At 41.7% G+C, this 16,753-nt stretch overlaps 1 protein-coding gene across 1 annotated transcript in view; it reads right to left on the bottom strand.

The window, feature by feature from the left end:
• Nucleotides 1-838: 838 nt before the first annotated feature.
• The window catches only part of PSD (pleckstrin and Sec7 domain containing), a 371,343-nt gene continuing 355,428 nt past the window's right edge, over nt 839-16,753 (bottom strand). The window contains exon 17 of the mRNA XM_040362362.1: nt 839-8,295. Within this exon, the coding sequence (XP_040218296.1) occupies nt 8,050-8,295 (246 nt within the window). The 3' untranslated portion in view covers nt 839-8,049. The remainder of the gene's footprint in view (nt 8,296-16,753) is intronic.

Genomic DNA, 16,753 nt, shown 5'->3' with positions numbered 1-16,753 from the left:
TAACGGTCGTGTGTACGCGGCATTAGTCTTAAAATGGCATTTTAGTTTTAGTCTTCTGCAATTGGTTTAGTTTTAGTCGTATCTAGTCGACTAAATCTCTAGTACATTTTAGTCAACTAAAACTAATTTTAGTCATCTAAAATTGAATGGGTGTAATTAAATTAGAAAATTTCTCTACAATTTCCAAACTAATTATATACTGCTGGAGTGAAAAATCTAATGTGTTATTATTTATGGTATTGAGGTATGAACATGCACAACAGACCAGTGTTCATTTTGAAGTCAAATTTCAATTTAGTTTTAGTCTTAGTCTTTTGACTAAAATACCATTTTAGTTTTAGTTGTATTTTAGTCATCTCAATTGTTTTAGTCAACTAAAATAGTATTAATTTATTCGACTAAAATGTTTTAATCAACTAAATTAACACTGCACTCCAATCAAAGTGAAAGCCAACCAAGCCCTGAAATGCATAAAATTATCCAACCTGCCCAAGGCATCAATTTTTCGTTCAGGCATTCCTATAATGTTTTGTATTACTGTGACCTTGCTGACGGTAATTTTGTACTGGGGGAATATCATTATCCCTTCAGTTTAAACATGTAGTTTGCTATTCCTAACAGTTCTCAGACTCATGGAAGGTCTGGAGCTAAGGACAGATAGATCCCAGGAAGTAAATGCTACATGAATAACTTGCCATTTCTCAAAATGGCTACGGACAGAAATTCTGGGGGTGGGGGGGGGGGTTCAAAGTGATCTCTAAGCAAAATAAAGCATGGAGACATGGGTGGGGGGAGATTGCTTTGAATAGTAAACAATAAAGAAACATTTTTTTTTACCTGTGGTGCCCAGATGCAGTGAAGATCCACTTTAAAATGATCATTATAGAATCAGTACGTGAATGGCCAATCGATATGACCTAAATGCTCATCACCAAAATATTCCTGGATATAATCCTAAAAGACTAATCGGCTTGCATAAAAAAAGAATTTCTAACTAGACAGATAAAATCTAGACATAACGGTCACCATATGTTTAGCAGAAATTCAATGAAAGAGAAAGCAATACGCAGATGTCATTCTTCCATTTCCAATCCAATTGCTTTGTCTGTGGAGACCAAGTTGGAGGGACACATGAATTAGGGGCACGGTGCACTATTGGTTTCCCTAATTGTCTGAGATGCATTTCAGTTTATTGGATACTTATTATCAGGATCCCAGAAAGACAAAGTAAATTGTACATACCCAGGAAAATGGAATGTTTCATGGCATCTTTGGGTACACTTGGCAGATTAATTTAAAATAATGTGCAGCCAGTGGCTACTGTGTTGCCTTAGCAGCATAGTGCTGAGTGGATCAAGGAATATCCCCCTCCTTTCCAAAAACAAACAAAACACCCCTGTAAAAAAACACTGTATACCTCTTCCTGATTTATCCACAAGACGTAAACTCTACATACTGTACATTAATTAGACAATTTATAGTACCTTATTCTCCTTGTCACAATTGGCAAATATCTTAAAATTAGTTAACATATTTTGCCCATGTCTTTTTTTTTTTTTATACAAACCACACAGTATACAAAAACATGATACAGAAAATTACTTACACTTTTTTTCCCCTAAAGAATAAAGACGCCCACAAAATAATGAACCATGAACAGGTTATGGGGCGTTTTGCATAATGGAGGTGGAATGCTTAGTATTTGTCTCTCTCATATGTTTTCACCAAACATTCAGCCTGACCATCCTCTATGTTTATTTTTATGTGAGATTATGCTATGCCTACCAGTGATATTCCACTATTTAAGAACACTATATCTGCAGCTTCTGTTTGCCATGACAGTGGATACAAGGGGATAACAGCCAAGGTGGACATTCTATATATAAAGTGAACACACATTAGAATGTTTCTGAAAAAGTATCACAGCACTGAAGTTTATTGCACTTCAGACCTCAGCGATGCCACTGCTTTATAGTGCTTCAATAAGCAGTGTTCTAATCACTGGTTCAACTGTGTACAGTTGTCTAAATTGCAGACAGGCAACATTAAAAATAACATTTCACACTCATTACCTTCTGTAAGAAAGACAGGACTCCTATCTGCTGGGAATGTTTAGCGTCCCCTCAGATTAGTCCTATTTCTTTTGGTTCATTTGTCTGGAGTATGCGCCTTCATAGAACAACTTGTTTTCTTTACTTGACCGAGTTTAACATTTCCAAGCTAATAAGACATGAGACTGAAGTATTATAAAGTAACTAGACTAAATATTTGGCTGAGTAGGACATTTTGTCATAACTAGACGCTTGCTTTAGAGATCATTTAATCGTGAATTTGTCAGGAAACCATTTCTCCTAATCATTTAAAAAATGTAATGGTGAAAGATGGCTTTTTCCACCAATTAAATGAAAGTGTGTGGATTTGCCTCTGCTATAGCACCCAATGGAACCAAGTTTCCTTATTATAAACTTATTTCTTAACAACCTAAGATTTGGTTCATGGATGGAATTTATAATACATTTCACAGCAGATTGCAAACAGAATTATTTTCTTTTAAATGCATCTAATTTAGGTTTTTAACTAGATAAAAATATGTTTATAACTCATATGGTGTGTCAAACGTAAATATAAAAATGGTGTAAATTTGGTGTTTTTTTTTATCTTATAGAAAAACCACTATGAGGCCCATTTGCTAGAAAAAGACATGCAACTGTTGAAAATGTATTTAATTAAATATCATTTTTATCAGTAAGTATAGAAAACCATTGCTGTAATGTTAACTCAATAATAGTCACATATCATCAATCCTATTCTTCCATTAAGAAGTTATTTGAAATTCTCAAAGAATTTTGAGACCCTTAATGCTTGTGAGGGTCAAATAAAGCTTTTTTTTTTTAATCCTCTAGATAGATGACCATGATGAAGAGTAATTGTTGCACTTGATTGGCACAATAAATGTAAGCATGATCACTTATCAGTACATTGTGATTTGCTTTAGAACATATTACACCATGTGGTTTTGTTTTTTCCCCCAGTTTCTCCGATATAAGGTCTGGAGGGGAAGAGCACAACATGATAGGAAAAAACCCAGACACATGGATTATGACAAAAAGCTTTATTTGACCCTCACTTACATTAAGGGTCACAAGATTCGATTAGGGGAATTAAAATAACTTTTTATTTAAAAGAAAAAAAAACGTTTTAAAGGAAGATTAGGACTGATGATATGGAACTGCATTATTGGGTCAATATTAAAGCTCTGGTTTACTTATACTTACTGTTAAGATATCCGCCTGGAGTGGGAGTAGTAGTTCCAGCTGCTAGGTAATAAATTGTATTGTTTCACCTAAGCGCTAAATATCAGTCTAATAAAATGGTTGGTGTTTATTTCCTACTATGAATCCAGAGATAGAGTCATTGCATATAGAGCCAGTAATAACTATGTTTTTCCTGAAGAAACAAGCATTGCCCTTGTGCTTCTCCACCAGGTACTGTTGTATCCTCATGCTTGCAACAGTTTTCTTCACAGCAAATTAAGAAATTCAATTGGCGTTGTGTTTGTTTTAGCCATTTTAGATGTAGTCAGTGCTTGAAATGGCCAATATTAGAGTTACAACTTCTGCTTTAAAAGAAAGGAAAGGAAATAGAATAATGTAGCAGAGGAGAGGTGGTCAAGGACTAAATAGAAAGAATTATAGAAGTTGTAAATTGGATATATTTAGCATTTCCTTTTTTTTTAATAATATCCTACAAATAAGTTTCACTTGAACTAAACTCATAATTTTCTCCAATGTACATTTTGTGATTAAGAGAAAAAAATAAATAAAAAAATAAATAAAAAAAGAAAATTACTATTGAGGATAATGAACAGCTCAAGGGTAAATATTCTAATGCAAAGTTCCTAATGGATTCTTTACAGAAATATCACATTTAAACATGTGGTTAACCTACGGACTTGGATCCCATAATGTATATCTATCACGTATAGTTTATTAACCATATATAGATTATTATCAATAGCAGGCACTTCTTTCTATAAATGTGACTTGTGTGATTTAAATTCACGTGATCATAAAACTATAAAAAAAAATCCACCAATTTATTTTGCCAGGTGTTTCGATGAACTTTTTGCCATGAATATAAAATCGCAAAAAAAATAATTAGCACATTTCCATAATAGGTATGCACTGGGTATAGCATTGCCTGGCTGTAGATGCTAATGCCCTCATAGATACATGATTAGAGTATTATGCTCCGATAACCTTACACATCCATATAGATATTTGTACATAATCAAAAATGTTCATATATGATTATTTACAATAGATGATTGCATGTCTACAAATTGCCTTAAAGGATGCATCCTCCTTCAGCTGCTGAAGGCATTATAAATACCCACAGCTCTCACGTGTCAAGATCATAGCTCTTCAGTAAGCGCAGCTTAAAAATTATATAATGTACATTCAGCTACAGCATTAATTAACCTCAATGGAATTTTTTTCGGCCTTGTTTGGAAACATACTTCTGTTAAAAACACCTTTTGGTGTTAGCCATGATAGTCATATATACTGAGAGGGGAAAGTGCCTAAAGAAGAGAAAAGTGTGTTTATTAAGCTGCTGAGCAGCTGCTAATGAATGAGTGGCACAGTTCTCTCAGGGTTTCCAGCTCTTAGGAAATCTCTCCTGCTAATGAGCAGTTTGTACTGTGGAAGATTAAAGTATTTACTTTGATGTCTGGATAAAAAGAGACAAAGAGGAGAATCTATCCTTAACATGCTATACAGGAAGATTAATTATTTGTGAGTGGGGATGAATGTTTTCACATTAAAAACATTGTTCTCCATAATAAAACATGATGAAATACAAAATCAGTTTGCATCTACCATGTAAATATATGTGATGTGTTAAATGGATTTTAAAGTAGAAAGCACTGGATTCTAAGTGTAAAAGCTTATTCTGACAAGTAGTGCTGGGCTAAGGGACAGAAGTGGGAGGCAGCTGGCATGTATCTAATACTTTCTGTATTAAGAAGGCTCTACTGAGCGTTGCATTAGTTCAGAGGAGGGCTCACCGTGAACGGTCTGGTTATATTGTTCCATCATAGCCTAACAACTGAGGTATAGAACTGTGCTGTCTCCCAAAAGATTAGGGGAGATACTAGGAACCACAAGTATCTATAGTGGGTAATCAGCAAAGTTTACTACAAACATGCTTGGGATACATTTAAGGAACATAGTTGGTGTTTACCTGATAGCATCCTATGACTTAAAAATTGGGTTTGTAAAAGGGATTTTCAATTGTTCATGACTGAAGCCAAGCCCAAATTTTACACCTAACATGGGTATGTCTACTGTTACATACAACTTAATAGAATTATCCAATTTAACATTCTTTTTTAACCCATAGAATTGCAGCATATGTTTGTATTGTAGCTCTCTGTTTGTTTAGCTGAAGGTTCCACAACATGTCCTAAAATACTGGGTGCCAAAAAAATATAACAGCATAAGCTCCCAAATAACGATGCTAAAAGTCAAAGCTTTCTGCCCGCGTGAGAACTCACCCTTAAGCCTCGATAACAGGCCACAATGATCATGGCAGCAGCTGGTCAGAGATCACAATTCGATCAAATCTCACCTAATTTACCCAATGTGAGCAAACTGGATGGCAATCCTGTTATTTGGCATTGAGAAGGGACTATAAGAATGGGCATACCTTATCTGCATTTTCTTGCTATGTCTATGCTCAGCCCAGGTATAATCCACTTCACAATCTAAAGGCTTATACAACCCACATCAGTAAATGGGCCTTGTCATATTAACAGATATTGAGATAGCTGTTGATAATAATTTTTGTGTACAATCAAATATTAGTCAAAGTTAAGAAAATTATATGTCACATTTGTAATTTTGCAGCTAACAATAAAAGTAATACAGTGAGGTTATTCTTGTAAGATTAATTATGATTAGGTTATGGCACATCACAAATCAGATAAATAGATGCCATGAATGTAGCTGGTCTTGGTTTAAGTACAAAATAACTAAATTCAAAATAAGAGTGGTACTCATGGCTATTGTGCTACTAAGATAAATCGTTAAGTAAACAAAAGTGACATCCAAGTTTCTCATTGAATCTGGCACAGAACAGTTCTTTATTATTTGTATACACCTCTGATTGCCTGCACTATAGTATGGCTTTAATAGTTGGCATATGTTTTCAGCTGCAGCTTATAAAATTATGTTAAAGGGGAGATCCACTAAAAAGCCTTCAGTTATAGGTAGATTCTCAAGAACTATTAATCTTCGGGTTTCCTATATCTCTTTGGGACTCCAGAAAAAACATTTCACTTCCACAGTTCCTGGGCACTTTGAAGTTCCTCCCGGGGGGTGTTCCCACTCCTGTTTTACTTTCTTTGATCAACAATAAATTTAACGTTAAAAAAGAACCCCCTCACTTTTGCTGCGACAGGTGTATTTAGCAGAGCACAGAAATCTTCCTTTAGAGAAAAAAGAAGCCGCAGTTTTCTCTCTTAAAGTAGAACTAAAGGCAAAAGTAAATAGAGTAAATGGAGGGTTATAAACCCTATCATTTTTTTTTTTCACCATCTGAGTCCATTTGTAGATATTTTTCTTCACGTCTTGTCCCATATCCAAAATAGGAAGTGAGAGGATTTTTTTTCAAAGTGAGGGAGTCCTTGGTTATCACTGGAACTTGTCCCCCCCCATAGGAATACTTCTCCTCTATTCCTGTTCTGGGGACAACCGAAAATTAGTGATTTTCTTTTACTTTCACTTTCAGGGAAAATGGTATACATGAAAAATATAGACAGTGAATCTCCTTAAATTGGGGCACAGACAGCAACATGACAGGAGGTTCAATCCCTCTCTGCTCTATCTAAAACTAAAAAAAATAAAAACTTTTGCCGTTAGTTATACTTTAAGTATTTATCAAAACCTAAATATCTGTTTTGGATGGGGCCAAGCCTGTCTGGTGACAGATCTGTCTCAAATTCTGACCTCTGCTTCCAATGTCCTAAGTAATAACATCATTCCAAAGACTTTGATACACTGAATTTTTGCTGGTATTCATCATGAGCCAGACACAAGATATGATTGGCTAGATCCAGTGCCCATGCTGAAAGAGTCACTATATTTCTGAACCATGCAGACAATGTTGCGCTGTTGTCTATTTCCTAAAGTGTAAACCTCTAACTGACATTCAATCTTTTTTAGTTTTTTTTTTGCATGAAAGCAAATAACTTCCAAACCTCAAAAAGAGCATTAATACTACAAAATATCAGCATGACAATCTTGAATTCAATAAAGTAGTAAAAGTGCAAAAATATGTCACAAAAATGGAGGAAACCAGTTAAGAAATGGCACCATCCTGTATTGGGGATGCCATTTTGCCAAGGAGAATCCAAGTGTTTTTGTCAAGTTCTGTCACTGCAAACCGTTCTCTCCTTTGCATGGCTAGAGCAGCCGGATCACATACAAAACAAGAATAGAAATTCTGTACATGGCCCTTGTAAGTTTAGAACAGGAGGCTTTCATCTCTTCATTGTCGCCATAAAAAATATTTGATTGTAGCAAAGTTTATGTGCTGTACTTTTTAATAGTAAACTCCACTTCAGTATGCAAGGAAACTTGTTTGTTTTCATTTTTGGTTCCCATTAATAAAATTTAAAAAACATGGTCCCGCTGGATTTGAATGGCTTACGTATAAAACAAAAAAATTTAAATCGTTACCGAGACAGAGAGAAAAAAAACATTTTGAAAAGCTTTCACTCACATGCAGTTCTCTCTTCTTGCGCAATTCCTGTTGACTCTTACATATAGGCAGTGTTTGTAGTGACTGTGCTGCTTGTCATCCCTTATAGGAATCCCACTGCTCCTTTCAGAAACTCTGAGGTTCCAGCCTGTCACAACATGTACCAGCAGAAAGTATGAAATCATGCAATACTTATTGGTACCAGCTTAGAACCCAACATACCAGCTATAGAGGAAGAAGGGGCCTCAAACATTTCTTTTACCAAGATCTGAAGAGGCAGACAGCTCAAGACTTCTGCCTGGTGCTGCTGTGTGTCGGTCTGGAGCTGCCTCGTGAAGACGTGTGACATTTAGCTTTGGTGGCTGAAACAGGTTGGTCGAGATTTAGAGAGGGACTAGAACGTGATTTTTTTAGTCCATCCTCATCGTTTTCTGCCGAGTCAAATAAACTGTTTTCAAACGCTTCCAAATCTTCTGTACCCGCCTTCAATTTGGCTCGAAGGAGCATGGCGTAAGTACCATAACGGGATTTCTGTGCAAAAAAAATATGTTAATAATACATATAAGAGGCTAAAAGATTTATTTTTGTAAGCTGTTGACACGATAATACAATATATTAACCACAATTCATATAACTTTGACCTTCCTTGCCAGTGGGACTTACATTAAGTCAGTTGCCTGTACAATAGTCCTTAGAGGTCATACATACAGATCAAATGGTTAAACAAATTTATTTGGAAGGCACTCTATGAACAGAAACATATGAATTAAGTGTAAATGTACAGTACTTTAATAATTTTCTCCTGAGCATCCCATATTTTGTGTTCTAATTAAAGCTCATAACTGATTAATCACAATCGTCAGCTAAACGTCAATGTGTCCTAGAACAAACATCTTGTACTGGCATTAACTTTAATGTGTGGTGAGCAATTCATGATGCATTTAAGAGCATCCTTCTTTCTGAAGTATACCACTAAGGGACACTTCTTCCCATACATAGAATGTTAAACAAGGTTGAGCATAAATATGAATAACATGCAAGGGAGTACTAGATCTAATTCTAACAAGTATTTATTAAAGGAAAAACAAGATCAGGTAAGGCAAAACAAATAGTTTACATACCTTCCTGCAATTAGTAGAAATATATGTGCAATGATTCCAGGCATTCTAATAAATTAAAATGGTGGCCTAGAGCAGGGCTCAAAATTTCAAGTCCTGAGCCTCAAGAGTTACTCGCCACCAGTTGCCCCACCTAATTCATACACTGCCCTGCGCCTAATTGCACCTGTAAACACGCCCTCGTAGATTATCTCATGGAATGACAATGTTTTATGCAGAATAAAGTTACAAAATTCAATATTACCAACAAAAACTTTAACAAAATGGGACTGGGCACTGGGGGCAGACCAGAGAGACAGGGCACTGGGGGCAGACCAGAGGGACAGGGCACTAGAACTGGGTCTCTTCCCCATTCTCTTGCTGTCTCCTCTGCAACTCCCATCCATCCTCTCTCTCTCTCCCATTCATCTCATCATCAGGAGCCTGTGTGTGCGGCTCCACGCTTGCATGTCCCCACTTCCCCCTTTTATTCAGGCTGGCAGAGAGGAGAGGAGCTGCAGCACAGCGGGAGGGAGTACAATCCAGCGCTGAGATCCACACAACTGCACAGCCATTGACACCATAGCACAGCGCACACTGACAGTGCACAGCACACATTGAGACCAGTCTGTTCACAGTGCTCAGGCTAAACTGTTGGACACTTACATAGAGCACAAGGAGAAGAAAATTGCACAAACTAGAAGGCTACCGCTCTCATGTCAGGGCAACTTTCAGTGAGCGCTGCACCGGAGTGGTAATTTTTGCAATCCTCCACCTCACTCATTACTTTCTGCTCTCCAGCTACATTGGTCGGGGCCCGGGGGAGGGGGGCAGGCTCAGAGAGGTCATACTGTTAGGTCCCATGGCTTAATGAGAATTTTAAGGAGAGCACCTGTGTACTGCTCTGCCTGTGCGCGGCTCACCAGACTACTTTTCCCGAGCATGCACCTTTCCTCTTCGGCCGCCAATCTCATCGGGACTCTAAGTGTAGGCACAGATTGGAGGGAGATTGGTCATGCAGCCCTGTCATCACTCGCCCCCAGCTTAAATCCACTCGCCAAATGCTAGTAGGCGAGTGGAAATTTTGAGGGCTGGCCTAGAGTCTATGGCATTATTTCTTTATCGTACATCACGGGACACAGAGCAGCATATTCATTACTATGTGGGTTATATGGAGTACCTTCAGGTGTTGACACTGGCAATCTCAAACAGGAAATGCCCCTCCCTATATAACCCCCTCCCATAGGAGGAGTACCTCAGTTTTTACGCCAGTGTCTTAGGTGTTAGTCATGGTTTAGCTTGCCTCCGCATCCTTGGGATTAGGTGAGCTACCGGTTCTGTCCAAAAAAGCCTGAGCGCTAAAGTGGTCAGTAACCGGACCCCAAACCCTTGGGGTATAGCCCATAATGCTTTCTTTTTAAGAGAGCTGGACCCTGGGCCCAGAACTTAGAAAACCTTTGGGCGCCTAATGTTTTCTGTTTGCCAGGGTGCTGTATGGGTCCAGGACAGTGGATCCTTCATGGAAGAAGAAGGTTCCCAGGGCCTGAAGGTCTAGACATCCCCACGGAGATGGGGGAAGATTGGGCCTCTTGCTTGGCAAAGTCCTGCGGCATGGAGCAGGTAAGTAAGGGGAAAAACTTGCGGAACTTGGCTCTTAGCAAGTTTTTTTCTGGGAGGTCACAGGGGACATGCCTAAGGTTATGCATTGCATCTGGCAAACCAGTCACATATCATGAAGATAGGATGGCTCTATATGTTATCATTCCCCATAAAAAGTGACCTCCCTGGTAGTGTTGGAAAAGCTGTGAGTGGGGCCTTTTGTGTACAAATGTATGTGTGTTCAGAGAGCTATGCTTACCTGCAAGCCTCCAGGCGATGCTCTATCCAGTCCTCTTCCTCATGCCTGCAAGGCAGGCAAAAAACGCTGACCTCCTCGTGTGTTCCAGGCCTGCGGCTGCAGGAACAGAGAGGCCCTTCCTCCCAACCCCCCCCCCCGTCGGCGGGCGCGCGCGCGGTGCGCGTGCACGTGTTATAGGCGCATTTGGCGCCGTTTTAGCTGGGGGGGAAGGGCGGGTCAGTGGTTTAAGGAAGGGGCGGCCCTTCCTTAGTGCCACAGCTCATTCAATACTTTGGCTTGAGGGAGGAAGGACTGGAGTGAAGCACGGGGCGCTGAGGACACACAGTGGCCAGAAAGAATACTACAGTCTTCAGAAGATTGTGGTTTAGCCTAGGAATAGGCTGTTTTTTCTTTTCCATCTCATAGTTCTTTTCTTTGGCAATACTACTCAGGGGGATAGAATGTTTTTTCTTGCCTAGATTGAAAAAAAAAAAAAAAAAAAGAAAAGTTTTTTTCTTTTGGAAAAAAAAAAAAAAAAAAAGTGTCATCTGGGGTAGAGGAAACATTTTTTATTCCCCAAACAGGTGTTTGGGCATTTAACTATTTATAAGTCCCAGGTACCAATAAGTAGCAGGTGTGCCTCGGTATTGTACCATGGCATCAAAGAACAAGCCAGAGGGTACAAAAGGTGGGGATTCCCCCACAGAGTCTGAGGTCTCGGACAGAGCTATGCCGCTGCTTTCCCCACAGGGAGCCTTTGGGCCATCGGGATCTGGGGCTGGAGCTGACGCGAGTCAACCCAACCCTAAGATGGTCACGGAGGAGGTGTTGCTCACCTCTTTAGATGAGATGCGGAGAAGCATGGGAGAAATGATAGCCGCAGCTATGCGGGGTAGTAAGCGGAATAGATCTCTGTCACCCGTGCGCGGACCCCCGGAAGAGGAGGTCCTTTCCTCTGGGGAATTGGACGACCTCTTGGACAAAGACCAAGTAGGTTCAGGGATCGAAGATCCGGATACAGAGGAGTCTGGGGCAGTCTCCCTGAGGGAGAGCTGGTGGATTCAAGGCTTGACGGACTTGGTCCATAAGGCATTCAACCTGCCTGTACCAGATCTCCAGGTATCGACGATTTCAGCTTTGGGCTCACTGAGGGCGCCTCAAAGCAGTGCTGTGTTTCCGATCCATCCTCTATTGGAGGGAGTCTTGTTCCAAGAGTGGAACAAACCAGACAAGGTGTTCTTACCACCTAAGAAATTTTCTGTCTTATATCCTATGGAAGAAAAGTTTTCCAAGAGATGGGCTTCTCCTGCAGTAGACGCAGCCATCTCATGTGTTAACAAATCGTTAACATGCCCTGTAGAGAACGTACAGGTTTTCAAAGATCCAGTTGATAAGCGCTTGGAAGCACTACTTAAGAACTCCTTTACTTCTGCAGGGGCAGTAGTACAGCCAGCCGTGGCTGCGATTGGAGTCGCTCAAGCTTTATCAGATCAATTTAAGCAAATGCTTGAACTTATTCCTGCCGAGCAGGCAGAAGAATTTTCGGATGTCCCTAAGGCCATATGTTTTACGGTAGACGCAATCAAGGATTCCATCCAGCAAGCGTCACGTTTATCGTTATCCCTTATCCATATGAGAAGACTCTTATGGTTGAAAAGCTGGGAGGCTGAGCCCCCATGCAAGAAGCTCCTGGTAGGGTTCCCCTTCCATGGAGGACGGCTCTTCGGAGGACCTAGATAAATACATTCAGACCATTTCAAGCGGCAAGAGTACACTCTTGCCAACTAAGAAGAAGGTTCAGGGGCCTGCATTTAAACGACAGTCCTCCCCTGGTCAGGGGCCCTCTAATGCCAAGCAGTATCGACGGCCTCCTGCAAGAGCAAACTTCGGCTTCAACAGCAGATCAGAAGGACAGGCTGTTAGAGGCAAGAGGCAGTGGTTTCGCAAGCCAGCAAAACCAGCCCCCAAGTCTACCTCATGAAGGGGCGCCCCCACCCACGAAGGTGGGGGGAAGGCTGCGACTCTTTTCGGAGATTTGGGAAGCCAGCATTCCCGACGAGTGGGTACGGTCTTCCGTGGCCACAGGCTACAAGCTAGAGTTCCTAAGGTTTCCTCCTCCTCATTTCCAGGAGTCGAGGATTCCAAACGATCTGGAGAAAGGAGCCGCATTAAGATCGGCTCTAGATCATCTACTTTCCCAGGGAGTAATAGTAGAGGTACCAGTCCTGGAACAGGGGCTGGGTTTCTACTCCAACCTAATGGAGGCTACGGCCCCCCGGGTGTTCACGAAGGTTCTAGCTCCAATCCTAGCCAAGCGAAGGATCCAAGGGGTCACGATCCTAGCATACCTGGACGACCTCCTAGTCATAGACCACTCGTCTCCCGGCTTGGAGCGAGCAGTGGCCCTCACGGTCCAATACCTCGAGAGGTTCGGCTGGGTCCTAAATCGAGAAAAGTCAGCATTCCAGCCCACAAGGCAGTTGGAATATCTCGGCATGAGATTAGACACAGAACAACAAAGGGTGTTCCTACCTCTGAGGAAGGTCAAAGCCATCAAGGAATTAATCCTACTGGTTCTAAGCAAGAAGGAACCGACTATTCGCCTATGTATGAGACTACTAGGCAAGATGGGGGCTACATTCGAGGCGGTGCCATACGCCCAGAGCCACACTCGCATCCTGCAGGCAGCTATCCTGTCAGCAGGGAGCAGAAGGCCACAGGCCTTGGATATCCCGTTGCCACTCTCATCAAGAGTCCGGCAAAGTCTGTGTTGGTGGTTAGACCCTCAGAATCTACTGAAGGGAAAGTCTTTCAACCCAGTGGCTTGGAAGATAGTGACCACAGACGCCAGCCTGACGGGCTGGGGAGCGATTGTGGATGGTTCCACTCGCCAAGGTATTTGGGCAAGGCCAGAGAAGCTTTTACCCATCAACATCTTGGAGCTCAGAGCGGTTCGACTAGCCCTCAGGGCTTGGACGTCGAAATTGCAGGGGTTCCCGGTGAGAGTTCAATCAGACAATGCCACGGCAGTGGCATACATAAATCACCAAGGGGGAACCAGGAGTCAGGCCGCTCAGAGAGAAGTGAGCTTGATTCTCCTAGAGGCGGACTTCTTAAGCCGCCAGACTCTATTGCCGGGGGAATGGTCTCTGCATCCACAGACCTTTCAAGCACTCTGCCAAAAATGGGGAGTGCCGGACGTGGATATCATGGCATCGAGACTCAACAAGAAGCTAGACAGGTTCATGTCCCGCTCAAGGGATCCGATGGCCTGCGGAACCGATGCTCTGGTTTGCCCTTGGCATCAGTTCAAACTTCTTTATGCGTTTCCCCCGCTCCAGTTACTACCCCGCCTGCTGCGCAGGATCCGGGTGGAGCACATACCAGTCATCCTGGTAGCTCCAGCATGGCCCAGAAGGGCATGGTACTCACTAATCTTAAGGATGGTAGTGGGAGACCCTTGGACTCTTCCTCTACGGCCAGACCTGCTATCGCAAGGTCCGATCCTCCACCCTGCCTTACGGCATCTAAATTTGACGGCCTGGAAGCTGAATCCCTGATTCTCAGGGGTAGAGGTCTGTCTCAGAAAGTAATCTCTACCCTAATCAGAGCCAGGAAACCGGTCTCTAGGGTGATTTATTACAGGGTCTGGAAGGCCTATGTAGGCTGGTGTGAGTCCAAGCGATGGCTTTCTCGCAAATTCACCATTGATAGAGTTTTAAGTTTTCTCCAGCTAGGAGTGGATAAAGGATTGGCATTAAGCACAATCAAAGGACAGATTTCTGCTCTGTCAGTGTGGTTTCAGCGGCCGCTGGCCACCCACTCGCTGGTTAAGACCTTCCTTCAAGGGGTCTTACGTATTAAACCTCCAGTTAAATCCCCGCTTTGCCCGTGGGATTTAAACCTTGTTCTGTCAAGTTTACAGAAACAACCGTTTGAGCCGTTGGCTGAAATTCCTTTGGTTTTACTGACAAGGAAGTTAGTATTTTTGGTCGCCATAGTTTCCGCAAGAAGAGTATCGGAACTGGCGGCCTTATCCTGTAAGGAACCATATCTTATTTTTCACAAGGACAGGGTCGTTCTCCGCCCTCATCCTTCCTTCCTACCGAAGGTTATATCCAGTTTTCATTTGAACCAGGATTTGGTATTACCATCCTTCTTCCCTAAACCTACTTCCAGAAAGGAAGGGTTGCTGCATACCTTGGATATCGTCAGGGCCATGAAGGCCTATCTTAAAGCTACAAAGAAGATCCGGAAAACAGATGTGCTGTTCATATTACCGGATGGGCCCAAGAAGGGGCAGGCAGCTGCAAAGTCCACCATTTCTAGGTGGATTAAGCAATTAATCACTCAGGCCTACGGCTTGAAAGGGTTGCCTCCTCCAGTATCATTAAAGGCTCATTCTACTAGGGCCATGGGCGCCTCCTGGGCAGCACATCACCAGATCTCTATGGCTCAAGTTTGCAAGGCGGCAACCTGGTCTTCTGTCCACACGTTTACAAAATTATACCAGTTGGACGTAAGAAGGAATACTGATACAGCCTTTGGGCAGGCAGTGCTGCAGGCTGCAGTTTGAGACCCTCGGATTCCGGGGGCTCCTCTTTTTTGAGTTAAATTTAAAATTTAAGATTATTTTTCTCAACTAAGTTGGATTTATTATGATTTGAGTATTTCTCTAAATTAAATCCTTTTGTCTTGGAGATGTTCTCCCTCCCCTCATTGTGAGCATTGCTTTGGGACATCCCACATAGTAATGAATATGCTGCTCTGTGTCCCGTGATGTACGATAAAGAAAAAGGGATTTTTAATACAGCTTACCTGTAAAATCCTTTTCTTGGAGTACATCACGGGACACAGAGCTCCCACCCCTCTTTTGGGGACCATTTTGGGAGGCATACTGCTTGCTACAAAACTGAGGTACTCCTCCTATGGGAGGGGGTTATATAGGGAGGGGCATTTCCTGTTTGAGATTGCCAGTGTCAACACCTGAAGGTACTCCATATAACCCACATAGTAATGAATATGCTGCTCTGTGTCCCGTGATGTACTCCAAGAAAAGGATTTTACAGGTAAGCTGTATTAAAAATCCCTTTTTTCTGAGCAAGGTCCCTCTTTTTACCTCAGACAACATTCCCTCCCAATTAGGGCTGGGTTTCCCATTAGGCACTGTAGGCATGTGCCTACAGACACCCTTTCTAGAGGGGAGTCTGTCTGTACATGGCCGAATCCAGGGGGGTGCCCATCTTCTGTATATCTCTCCCAGATTTCTTTTCATTCAGCTCTTTTTGTAAACTTTAGCAGTGTCGATCATTGAATATGATGAGTATACCCCTTCCCTCCCTCCTACACATATAATGCTAGTCCGCAACCACTAGCTGACACACCCCATCAAAATTCTCTGCCTATAGGCTCGTAAGATGTAAATTGTCCCTGCTCCCCATACCCCCCCCCCCCATCTGAGTGTTCTGCTGTACTAAGAAAGCACAATACCCAGTGACATAACAGTCATAGCAGACTATACAATAAGAAAGGAAAGGGGTGCAAAAATTCCAAACGTTCAGTATTTATTGAACACATTAATAAAATGCACACACAATAGGAATTGCACTCAGAGTGAAGATAGGAGTCTAGCAGTGATAACAAGTAGTTGATGAACAGACCCCGGGAACACCTGTCAAAATGCCAGCCAGTGTAATGCCACCTGCCTGCAGGTTGGCTTCTTGTGTAGGGAGGCAGCTTTACACTGGCTGCTGCTTTGACAGGTGTTCCTGGAGTACGTTCATCAATCACTTGTTATCACTGATAAACCCCATCTCCATTCTGTGAGCGCATTTCCTAATGTGTGTGTGTATTTTAATTTACATGTTCAATAAACCCATTCACATACTGTAATATTGTTTTTCTTGCATCCCTTTCCGTTATTATTGTTTCAGATCGTTTGGATGCAAATGAGTCAAAAGCCCGTGATAAAAGTGTTCATAGAAAAACATAAAGTTCATGGAAGAGCGAAAAGGAAAAACACTTCTTTCTCTCCTTCAAGGTGTAAAATCTTCAA

Source organism: Rana temporaria, chromosome 8 (genome assembly GCF_905171775.1).
Source record: "Rana temporaria chromosome 8, aRanTem1.1, whole genome shotgun sequence".
Lineage (NCBI taxonomy): Eukaryota > Metazoa > Chordata > Amphibia > Anura > Ranidae > Rana > Rana temporaria.
This window is presented reverse-complemented; position numbering and strand designations above follow the sequence as displayed.